The 11,919-nt window shown below is 46.1% G+C and overlaps 1 protein-coding gene across 2 annotated transcripts in view; it reads right to left on the bottom strand.

The window, feature by feature from the left end:
• Nucleotides 1-3,890: 3,890 nt before the first annotated feature.
• olfm2a (olfactomedin 2a) overlaps nt 3,891-11,919 on the bottom strand; it is an 87,105-nt gene continuing 79,076 nt past the window's right edge. For both annotated transcript variants that reach the window (XM_055893354.1, XM_055893344.1), the window contains exons 3-6: nt 11,275-11,430; nt 9,590-9,809; nt 7,414-7,520; nt 3,891-4,888 (exon numbers count right to left, since the gene is read on the bottom strand). In XM_055893354.1, the coding sequence (XP_055749329.1) occupies nt 4,214-4,888; nt 7,414-7,520; nt 9,590-9,809; nt 11,275-11,430 (1,158 nt within the window). In that variant the 3' untranslated portion in view covers nt 3,891-4,213. The remainder of the gene's footprint in view (nt 4,889-7,413; nt 7,521-9,589; nt 9,810-11,274; nt 11,431-11,919) is intronic.

The following is an 11,919-nucleotide window of genomic DNA, read 5'->3' as shown; positions in this document are numbered from 1 at the left end:
CTAACTCTAACCCTATCCCTACCCTAGCTACATGTCCGCACCCCGGTTCAACCCTAACTCTAACCCTATCCCTACCCTAGCTACATGTCCACACCCCGGTTCCACCCTAACTCTAACCCTATCCCTACCCTAGCTACATGTCCGCACCCCGGTTCAACCCTAACTCTAACCCTACCCTAGCTACATGTCCACACCCCGGTTCAACCCTAACTCTAACCCTAACCCTACCCTAGCTACATGTCTGCACCCCGGTTCAACCCTAACTCTAACCCTATCCCTACCCTAGCTACATGTCCGCACCCCGGTTCAACCCTAACTCCAACCCTAACTCTAACCCTACTTATTAATGGCTCTATTCAATCCGTATCCCGAAAGTTCCGCGTTACACCATTATTACATTTTAAAGGCAATGTTCCCGCATTAGCGGAGACTGCATTCACGGTGAACACGGCATATGTCTGCTCACTCGGAAATAACCTTCACATTTATATTGCGTCATCTGTTATGCTTCCGTGATACAGACTGAATAGAGCCCTTCATCCTTTTCGTGTCTTGAGGCTTGTCAGGCCAGATCTTCTTTTTCTACCCTAACCCTAAGATTAGCCCTGACCCCAGCTGCTTCCTTCCGCGGTGCGGCCGAGCCCTCTGCCCTGTCCACTAACCTACAGCAGCGTAAATACAGAGGGAGATTGGGGGAGCAGGAGTCCACGTGGCCCCACCCCCATCAGCTACATTTCATGTTAAATCTTCACTGCCTCAATGAAGTGTGCCATGTCAGAACATCACAAGTGTAAAACCAAATTATCCATGGCTGTGCCCCAGAATATTGCCACAGCTTTACTGCCCTTCACAAATCCTAGCCTAATTAGACTCTAGAGCTGGGAGGATCGATGGCTGCTCCAAAACGCTATTAAACACAGCAGTTAAAGGAGAGGGTCTCTCAGGAGACATCTTTCTTTTCTCCATCTCTCTCTCTCTCCTCTGTATCTCTACCTCCACAGTCCCTCCCCACTTCAGAGAGAGAGAGAGAGAGAGAGCTCATCCAGAGTGATTAAGATACTGCAGGACCCTCTTAAGAGAAGGAATATGGCTGCAGAGTAACTGTGTTGTGTTTATGTGCACCTCCCTCCTGCTGCCTGCCGTCGCTTCAGAATAGCAGGGAGGATATAACTGATGGTTTAATTGGCCGGTTATAAAGCAGCTGTCGGAGCTTGCATACAGCGCTGTAAGTCTTCATTTAACAGCAGGGCATCTTTGCTGTTCCAGCCTCGGCTCTGGCTGCAGACGAACGACATGGCAGCTTTATATGTATAATATACTTTTTCTTATTCTGCCCCTGCACGAGACGGATGCATGATTAATATGGTGGTGGGGTGGGAATGGGCTCTCACAACTCTCAGGGACCAGAGTGTTTCTCTCTCTGTCTTCTCCCCATTCAGCTCAGCCCCTCTCCTCTCCATCACACTGTCTGCCACTATTATATGAGTCAATCAGAGCGAGTGCATGCAGAGCAGAGCAGAGTAGACATGCATACTTATAGGCAGCTAGGCTAAGCTCTGAGTGAATGAACTCTTACTATGCCACTCCATGGTTCAAACTTCTCTTCCTGGATTGCATAAACGCTAGGATCCAATCAATCGCAGATAGTGGATTTTTCAGGATACCACTTTGAGAAGTGTGAAGTGTTTGATTTGCACAGCAGCATGTCCTGGATAGAGGGAGTTGACACTTGTAGAGATTGTCAGTCTGGTTGTGTGCTCTGGGTGACTTTGGTTGTGTGCTCTGGATGACTTTGATGAGTTGAACGCTATGGACTGGCGGTTTCTAAATCAAGCATCATCTCCCTCCATCCAGGACATGTTGCTATGCAGATCAAACACATTTCTGGAAATCCACTATCTGAAATTGACTAAGTCCTTGCCTGACGCTTCCAATGGACAGAGACATGTAATGGACCAAAATCCTCTAATTGAAGCAGAAGTTTGTTAATAAAGCCTGATAACGGTGAAATAATATATGATAAAATTTCCTTTGGGCGGATATGATTGTTTAGGAGGATGTAAGATAGAAATGATCATGTTAAGGTTTTGGAAATACATGTGTCACAGGAGGCTGTTGAGGGGAGGACGGCTCATAATAACGGCTGGAATGGAGTAAATGGAATGGTATCAAACACATGGAAAGGTTTATTACCATTCCAATATTCCGTTCCAGCCGTTACTATGAGCCCGTCCTCCCCAATTAAGGTGCCACCAACCTCCTGTGGTGTGTGTTAATATAGCTCTACTGTATGAGTGTGTGTACGCATATTTAAAATGGGCAACTGTTTAGATCCTAAACTCATTTCACACGCGATTATTTCCTCCGTTTCATCACAGCTGTACGTGTCCTTCCTCTCCGCTCAACTCAAATGGATGAATAATTAGACCTCTTCATGAAACACAGCCTCTCTTAGTGGACTGTCCGTCCGGGGTGCATCCATATTGCCTATAAAGTACACTACTTTGGACCAGAGCTCTATGGGGTGCACTTTTATAGGGAACAGTGTACCATTTCAAGAGCAGCTGGGAGTAACCATAACGTAATAAGAGCTTTTTTCTTTCTTTACATTAATTATTCTAAGAGACCAGTACTCTGTGGGAGATACGGCCTATGTTATCCTCCATGCTGAATTAGATTGATTTGTGTCTACGTGAAGTCTCAAAGGAAAGCTATTGAGACATGTCTTTGTTTTGTGTTCATCGTCTGAGTTTTGGTATTGTCCTGCATTCCCACACGTCCTTCTGCTTGTGAAATGTCAGCCTTGCTCTGTCTGTGAACTCATCAGGGTCCGGGACAGCATGAAGACTGACCGATAGAAAGGTCACCTCCAGAGAATCAGATCACCATGGTAACCCAGGGCTACCCCTCACCACCTCATCCTCCCGTTTTATTCTCCTGGGTCTCTTCTAAAAAAAGATCTGATCTCGTCTCAACCTGTATAAATGAATAAAATGAAAGGAAAATTGTCTCTATCCAAACTCCTCTGCCTTTCAGAGATAAACCTGAAATGCCAAAGGGGTTTTTAGATTATTTTGTTGGTAGTTTTGTTTTATGTGTCATTGAATAAACAGGAACACAGTGAAAAGGTCACTGTTTATGCAGGTGGTGTCATACTGAGTGTGCACTCTGTTTGTCTATTGTAGTGCAGCGGGGGCTGGTGAAGAGCTATGCACTTTTAAAGAGATGGAGAGAGCCAAACGCAAACAGCAACAGTTGGCGTCAGTGTTGCCTGGGGGCTCAGTTCTCTGCCTCAATGCTAATGTTGTCACATTTATCGTTACCATTTCCATGTCTCTCTCTCGCTCCCACACTCTCCAATCCCTTCACACCTCTATCCTTTTCCTCCATACTGTTTATGACCACTTGTTCTTTCACAGGCAGATCACCTTGGAAACAACAACATTGTGGCTGTATTCAAACTTTGAGGTCTTCAGGTAGTGAGAGCTCAAGATGGACATGTTATTTGGAGTGTTGTTTCTTCTGTCCCGTTAGGAGGATTATTGAAGGAAATGGAGCATAATGAAAATCAAACCAAAAAAAGCTAATTTCAGCCCTCAAAGAGAATAATGGTGGACGTACTCTCCTCAAGAGGCGGGAGCCACAATAAAGGACAAAGTTTTAAATGGTAAAGGTTGATATTTATTTCTCATCACAAATAAAAAGAACCATGCTTACTCATCACAGAAAAGAAAATCAGAAAGTCTCGCCCAGTCTATATATATTTACTGACCTTGCTGTCGGAGTGGATTTTTTTCTGAATGAATAACAGCAGTCAAATGAAGAAGATTGAAATGCTTTAAAAAAGTCCAAGCCTCCTTCCGTCCATCTGTCTGCCTGCCCCCCCCCCCCCCCCCCCCCTCCATAACAGCATTATAGTTTTGTTGCGTGTTCGGTCTGACTCTGCCTCTGTGTTAGCCTGGCCCCAGATCTGTGCCATCTTTCCAACACATATGGTCAATGTCACACTAGGAGTTGTCAAGACAGCACAACAGACCCGAGACCAGGCTAGCTCTGGGTGTCTCTGGAGGCTTGTGAACGCAGGACGGCTCATAGAAATGACTGGAATGGAATCAATGGAATGATTGTTTGATATCATTCCATTCATTCCATTCCGACCATTACAATAGGCCCGTCCTCCGATGTAAAGTGACACCAGCCACCCCTGGTGTCTCTAGTCCCCAGCGGTCTTAATGACCTGGAACAGAGTGACGTTGTAGAGCACCTGGTGTCCATTGTTCCAGGTGTACAGCACCCTCTCTCTGGGGTTATAGTCCATCATGGAGATGTGGGAGTACTGGTTATGGAAGGGGATGTCTGTGTACTCGTAGCTAGAGGAGTTGGTGTAGTAGGCGAAGTAGATCTTAGCCCCGGCCAGGTGGGAGTTGGTGACGTACAGCGTGCTACAGATCATGAAAGACTCTCCGGCGCTGCGCTTGGGGAACCCCGTGTCCCACGTCTGCAGCACCTCCAGGCTCTGCGGCTCCAGGCGGCTGATGACGATGTTGCCTGCGTTTGGGATGGTGGTGTAGACGGCCCACAGGCCGTTCTCGTCTGCCATCAGGTCGATGTCTGAGGAGCCTCCCCAGGAGTAGGGGAAGGTGTTGTTGTAGCCGGCCCCACTGAGACTGCGCTGCACCAGAACACTGCGGGACCTGAAGTGGTACTTGATGATGATGTTGCTCTGGTACTTGTTGTAGTACAGGGAGCCGTTGTAGACCACGTGGCCGGTCCCCGCCCAGGGGTGGGGCAGCAGGTGCTGAACGAAGTTCTGGCCTTTCATGAAGTCGTTTAGGGTGCGGTACTCCAGGACACGACGACCTTTAAAGTAGCCGTCCATGGACCACACCTAGAGAGAGAGAGTGAGAGCGTGAGAGAGAGTAAGTGAGTGTGAGAGAGAGTAAGTGAGTGTGAGAGAGAAAGTAAACATAGTGATAATGTCGTGCTCCATTACATCAGAGGTGTCTGATCTTCAGGTGTGGAGGGTCAGTATGGTCTTTCTTCCTGGATAACCTGCCTACGGTGGTGCCCTGAGCTAAGTGTGTGTGTGTGTTCATACGAGCGTGTGTAGGTGTGTGCAAATGTACGCGTGAGTGTGTTTGTGTGGTGTACGTACAGTGCTATTGATCTCCTGTGTGTGTGTGTGTGTGTGTGTGTGTGTGTGTGTGTGTGTGTGTGTGTGTATGTGTGTGTGTGTGGACATTTTTAACTATTCAGTAGTCCTCACAAGAATAGTAAACAAACACAAATTTGACCAACTAGGGACATTTTTTTGGTCCCCACAAGGTCAAATGTTATTTCTAGGAGGTTTAGGGTTAAGTTTAGAATTTAGTGCTAGGCTTAGAATTACGTTAAAGGTCAGGGTTAGGAGCTAGGGTTAGTTTTAGGGTTAGGAGCTAGGGTTAGTTTTAGGGTTAGTGTTAGGAGCTAGGGTTAGTTTTAGGGTTAAGGAGCTAGGGTTAGGTTTAGGGTTAAGGTTAGGTTTTTGGGTTAAGGTTAGGGAAGGGTAAGAGTACGGTCAGGGTTAGGGAAAACAGGATTTTGAATGGGACTGAATTGTGTGTCCCCACAAGGTTAGCTGTACAAGACTGTGTGTGTGTGTGGGAGTGAAGAAGTTGTCTGTATTCTCTGCTCTGCAGTCAGCCCAGCCAGCCACACTGCTCTCTGCTCTCTGCCCTTTTCCAGTCCACACTTAGAGAAAATCAATCCTGTTAGTGTCTCTTTCCCTCTTTTCTCTCTCTACTGAGAATGACTGGATCTGGACATTGACAGATCTGCCCCCTCCATGACCCAATCTCCACTCATCCCCTGGCCTCTCCAGTATTAATTGATTCAATTAAACCACAGTCAGCTCACATATGTACTTTTTGCTCTTAATGTATCAGGCAAGGATTTAGGTCCTATCCACTAGTTTTCAGACTGATCCCCGGAGGGAGGGAGGACAGGAGCCGGGGTGGTGCTGGAATAGCAGCTGAATTATGGAGGAGGGAAGATTATGGAGCATTAAGTATTATTTCCCGTTTTCACTGTTAAACGAGTCCCTAGAGCATGGAGGCGCTTTGCTTGAGCCCTAGTTGGGACACGCACAGGCAGACAGGCATGTCTGAGAGAGAGGTTTTTTGTCATGTAGCATTTGGGAGGCAGTATGGAGCAAATTACATTTCACTCTCAGGAGCCAATGACATTTCGGCTCCCAAATATGATCACAGTGATGGATATGGGTGTTAATGTGATATTCCTTGGATGTATGTGGGCTATAGGATCAGTGACCGATATGAATTCTAACGTGATGTCAGTGAGCAACGTGATCATTAAACACAGTAGTCTGCATGGGGGAGACAAGGACCTACAACACATATATTTAGTCTGGGACATGATGACAGTGTTAAGATGAGAAAGGCCATCTTCATTCCCCCCCCACTGAACGAAACATCTACCATCTCCTCCCCTCATCTCTCTCTTCCCTCATTTCTTCTATCCTCCATTCCTCTCCCCCTCCACATATCCCCTTCTCTCCCTCTCCTCTTCCCTTCCTATATCCCCTGTCCTCCCTCTCCTCTTCCCCCGTATCTCATCTCCTCTCCTCTCCACACCAGAGGATCTTGTTAACGTGCAACCACATGTCATCTCCAATTAGGAAAACCCATTACTATATCATCTATGTCCAAGCTCACATCCTTGTCTCCGTCTCTGCTGCTCGGCTGGCAGTCACACTGCTGGTAATTACCCAGGGGATTGGAGAAACTTCTGCTTAAACAACTCGTTCATTTCTTCCCCCACGACAGAATGATTCATCAGCAGGCGTACTGTGGCTGTGACGGGATGGGACAGGAGTGAGGGAGGGAGGGAGAGAGAGAGGAGGGAGGGCTGACATCCATCAGTGACTCAGCTCTCAGTGACTCAGGAGTCTGACAGACTGTAGGCAAAATAGTATGTCACCAAAGTAGCATTATAGCATACAACCCCCCTGTGAGGGTCCTGTGGAGCTGTAGTCTAAGCCATGTGATACACTCTGTTTTGGGGGTCAGGGGTCAGTGTGTGTGCGTGGTTTGGTTTATACTATCCTTCTGGTGACCAGAAGACCTCACAAGGATAGTAAAACAAGGACAATTCTGAGTGGGGACATTTTGCCAGTCCCCAGAAGGAAAAGGGCTTTTTTAGGTTTAAGGATTAGGTTTAGGGTTATAATTAATGTTAGGTTTAGTTAGAGTTTGGGTTAGGGGTTAAGGTAAGGGTTAAGGCTTGGTTAAGGGTTGGGGTTAGGTTTAGGAGTTAGAGTAAATAGTAATTTGAATAGGAATCAATGTTTTGGTCCCCACAAGGGTAGTAAAACCAATGTGTGTGTTCGTGCATGCGTTCATGTGGAAAACTTACCCGGTTGTCTGAACTAGGGATCATGGTGTCAGTCATCCAGGAGCCGAATCTTGACCCTGACGCACGGATGGTGATGGGGTTACTGACGCCGGTCAATTTCCCACAGCCTGCGACACACACACACACACACACATCCACCCACCCACCCACCCAGAATATCGTGAAATATTAAACAGCTAAAGGAAACATTTCAGCTGCAATCCCTTTTTCTGTTAAATCATCAGTTTAGCTCCACATATTACATGAGAATGATCATTTATCCGGGCATCTCTAGGCCATTACTGGATCATTTATCCGGGCATCTCTAGGCCATTACTGGATCATTTATCCGGGCATCTCTAGGCCATTACTGGATCATTTATCCGGGCATCTCTAGGCCATTACTGGATCATTTATCCGGGCATCTCTAGGCCATTACTGGATCATTTATCCGGGCATCTCTAGGCCATTACTGGATCATTTATCCGGGCATCTCTAGGCCATTACTGGATCATTTATCCGGGCATCTCTAGGCCATTACTGGATCATTTATCTGGGCATCTCTAGGCCATTACTGGATAATTTATCTGGGCATCTCTAGGCCATTACTGGATCATTTATCTGGGCATCTCTAGGCCATTACTGGATCATTTATCTGGGCATCTCTAGGCCATTACTGGATCATTTATCTGGGCATCTCTAGGCCATTACTGGATCATTTATCTGGGCATCTCTAGGCCATTACTGGATCATTTATCTGGGCATCTCTAGGCCATTACTGGATCATTTATCTGGGCATCTCTAGGCCATTACTGGATCATTTATCCGGGCATCTCTAGGCCATTACTGGATCATTTATCCGGGCATCTCTAGGCCATTACTGGATCATTTATCTGGGCATCTCTAGGCCATTACTGGATCATTTATCTGGGCATCTCTAGGCCATTACTGGATCATTTATCTGGGCATCTCTAGGCCATTACTGGATCATTTATCTGGGCATCTCTAGGCCATTACTGGATCATTTATCCGGGCATCTCTAGGCCATTACTGGATCATTTATCCGGGCATCTCTAGGCCATTACTGGATCATTTATCCGGGCATCTCTAGGCCATTACTGGATCATTTATCTGGGCATCTCTAGGCCATTACTGGATCATTTATCCGGGCATCTCTAGGCCATTACTGGATCATTTACCTGGGCATCTCTAGGCCATTACTGGATCATTTATCTGGGCATCTCTAGGCCATTACTGGATCATTTATCTGGGCATCTCTAGGCCATTACTGGATCATTTATCTGGGCATCTCTAGGCCATTACTGGATCATTTATCCGGGCATCTCTAGGCCATTACTGGATCAATTATCCGGGCATCTCTAGGCCATTACTGGATCATTTATCTGGGCATCTCTAGGCCATTACTGGATCATTTATCTGGGCATCTCTAGGCCATTACTGGATCATTTATCCGGGCATCTCTAGGCCATTACTGGATCAATTATCCGGGCATCTCTAGGCCATTACTGGATCATTTATCTGGGCATCTCTAGGCCATTACTGGATCATTTATCCGGGCATCTCTAGGCCATTACTGGATCATTTATCTGGGCATCTCTAGGCCATTACTGGATCATTTATCTGGGCATCTCTAGGCCATTACTGGATCATTTATCTGGGCATCTCTAGGCCATTACTGGATCATTTATCCGGGCATCTCTAGGCCATTACTGGATCATTTATCCAGCTTAACACTGAACCTGAACATCACTAGAATGTTGACCATTAATAGCCTGCGTCTCAGCTACTACATTTCACATTGCTCTTAGTGATAGTACTCTGGTGGAAAGGTGGCATCCTATGAACTCTGGTTTTTACAAGTGTTTTCAGAGAGCACTGCTTGACTATTCATTGAGAAAAACAGTAAGTCCTTTATTCTAAATCCAACAGCATCTCAGGTTGTGAACAAATACATTGAGTATGATAATATTCCAAATGATCTGTATTAGGTTTTTCTTACATTGCCTAGTCAATGTGAATAGCCCTCACAGTATTATGTACACGAAGACTACCTCTAACCAGTCATAGTAGAGTAGTCCATGACAAGCCAGATGACATTCAATGCTGTTCTTCACCTTTATGGATATTTATGAGTCTCCACAGATACCACCCCCCCTCCACCCTCCACTCTCCTCACCCAGTTTCTGCATGCAGGAGTGGAGCCTGGTCTCCAGCAGCAGGACCCTGTGTCTCAGCTCCTCGTAGTCGTAGGCTCCCATCTCCTCCTGGATGGCCATGAGCACCAGCGACAGGTTCCTCACCTCCTCCCTCACCCGGCTGATCTGACGGGCGTCCGTCTTGTACTGCTCCAACACCGGCAGTAGGGGGAGCAGCTGGGTCACCTTGTCCTTCAACTCCTGCGGGTTGGATGGAGAGAGGGAGAGAGGGGTGACAAAGAGGAAGATTAGATTCAGAAAGAGGAAAAACAGTAGGAAGAGGAGTGAGAGAGAGAAGCCACACACATAGCAAACAGAAGGGCAGATGTGTGTGTGTGTGTGATGGTAACTGACTGCATTCCAATGTCAGAACTAGTAGCCGTTCTCATGACAAATCCCCAAATGTGTTTTCATGCACAGTGTTGATCCTGGACTCTATTGTTTCATTCTCCAATGCATTCTTCCTCATCCGGGGACCTAGGTCATCTATCCTATCCTAGCCTCAGCTCCACATCTATGACTGATCTGATGTCAGGGAGGTGGTGGGGCTGATTTCTCATAGGCCAGTGGTGTATTGATGAAGCGGCAGCAGGAGAGGAAAGGTAGCCTGAGGTAGCCTGCTAAGGTACATCAATGCAGTCCTGTGCTGTGAGGCTGTTAGGAGCAGCAGGCACATCAATAAAACTAGTCCACCACAGAGGGGGCTGTTTTCTCCTTGTTAAGGTTTATCGTAAATCTGGTGACGGAGCAGCTCTCAGCCCCACAGCACCACATTATAAATCTAATTTCCCCCCGCAAAAATTCCCTCTCGTTAATCTCCCGTGCCCTCGGCGACGTTGAGCGCCACACATTCGTCAGGCTGTCTCACAGAAAGTCAAATGCAGCTTTTAGACTTACGTGGTTTTTCTCGACCCATTGGATTGTGAATGAGTATTTATTCACATTTGGAATGCTATTTGAATTTGCATGACTTGGCATATGCTAGCGATATTAAGATATATTGATGAATGGGGGGGGGGGGTTCGTAAACATTGCAGTGACTTTAATAATAAACCGTGTTGAGAGAGAAACACCACAGGGCCATTCCCCAGGCCCATCCCTGCTGCCGTGCAGAGTCCCAGCAGTAAATCAAGTTTACGCATTAAGAATTTATCAGAGCATCTTTTAATCAAACCATTATATGGTCCATCTAATATCCGCAGAGTGTAAGAAACACGTGAAAAGGACCAGCTGACAGCAAGACAGAAACACTGTCTGATAATGGAGCCTGAGATTCCGCTTGTAGGAAGATAAGGAATAGATAAATGTGAATATATATGGCTGTTAACTGAGAGAGAGAGAGAGAGACACTTGCGCTTGGTCGTGGGGTTTTAATAATGCAGGAGAGATTGTGCTCAAATTGCCTCCTGTACATGACTCAATTACACTGAAATAGCAGATGAAGTTAAGCTATGTGAGTGTTAGTGTGTCTTTATGTGTTGTGATGTAGAGGAGGCTGTAGTAAGTATACATTATAAAGCCTGTGCTAGAGTCCAGGATGTTGCTATAGAAAGTTCTTATCATAAAGTTCACATACATAGTTTAGAAATATGCTTCAGGTAGAAACCTGTGTGATTGATTTTCAGTACAGATGAATGGACACATGCACGCATGTCATGTGCATTACCTGTAAGCTCTTGGGGTTGAGGCTTCGGGGGTTGTCTGAGGCAGTCTTCAGCTTGACGTCTACAACCTTCATCAGGCTCTCTGTGTTCCTCACATACTGAAGGTCCCTGTTGGTCCGCAGGTCCAGCAACTCCATGGACTGGGTGATGTTCTGGACCTGTCAGTCAAACACACACATGCTGTTAGAACGCACAGACGCACAAACAGACAGATAGATACAGAAGCCCCGTTTATACCTGGTTCTAACTTGAGTCCTTTGTCCTGATCTTGTCCACATTCTGATTGTGCCCACATTTTTTGACAGGTGTAGACACTCAAAAGACACAGATCATCCTGCCCAACTCCAGAGGTAGTCAGACACACATTGTGACTGGATATCTTACTAGTGTAGACAGATCTGTACACAGAAACCATTTAAGTCGTCATTTTTCCTCCCTCTAAAATCACTGAGAGGTGGCACCATTGACTGACTACATCAATATGTGTCAGTCAATAAATAATAAATAAACAATAAATAAATGTTATTTTGAAGGAATAGCTGTGAAATCATTTGCATAAATGAAGGGACCAGGAACTCTTGTGACAATTCAGACGGATAACAGACACATTATAATACCATGTGTAGATACATTTCTGGACATGTGGG

The sequence above is a fragment of the Salvelinus fontinalis genome, chromosome 2 (genome assembly GCF_029448725.1).
Source record: "Salvelinus fontinalis isolate EN_2023a chromosome 2, ASM2944872v1, whole genome shotgun sequence".
In the NCBI taxonomy this organism is placed as follows: domain Eukaryota; kingdom Metazoa; phylum Chordata; class Actinopteri; order Salmoniformes; family Salmonidae; genus Salvelinus; species Salvelinus fontinalis.
Note: the sequence above shows the minus strand (reverse complement) of the source record. Positions and strands in the feature narration are given on the sequence as shown.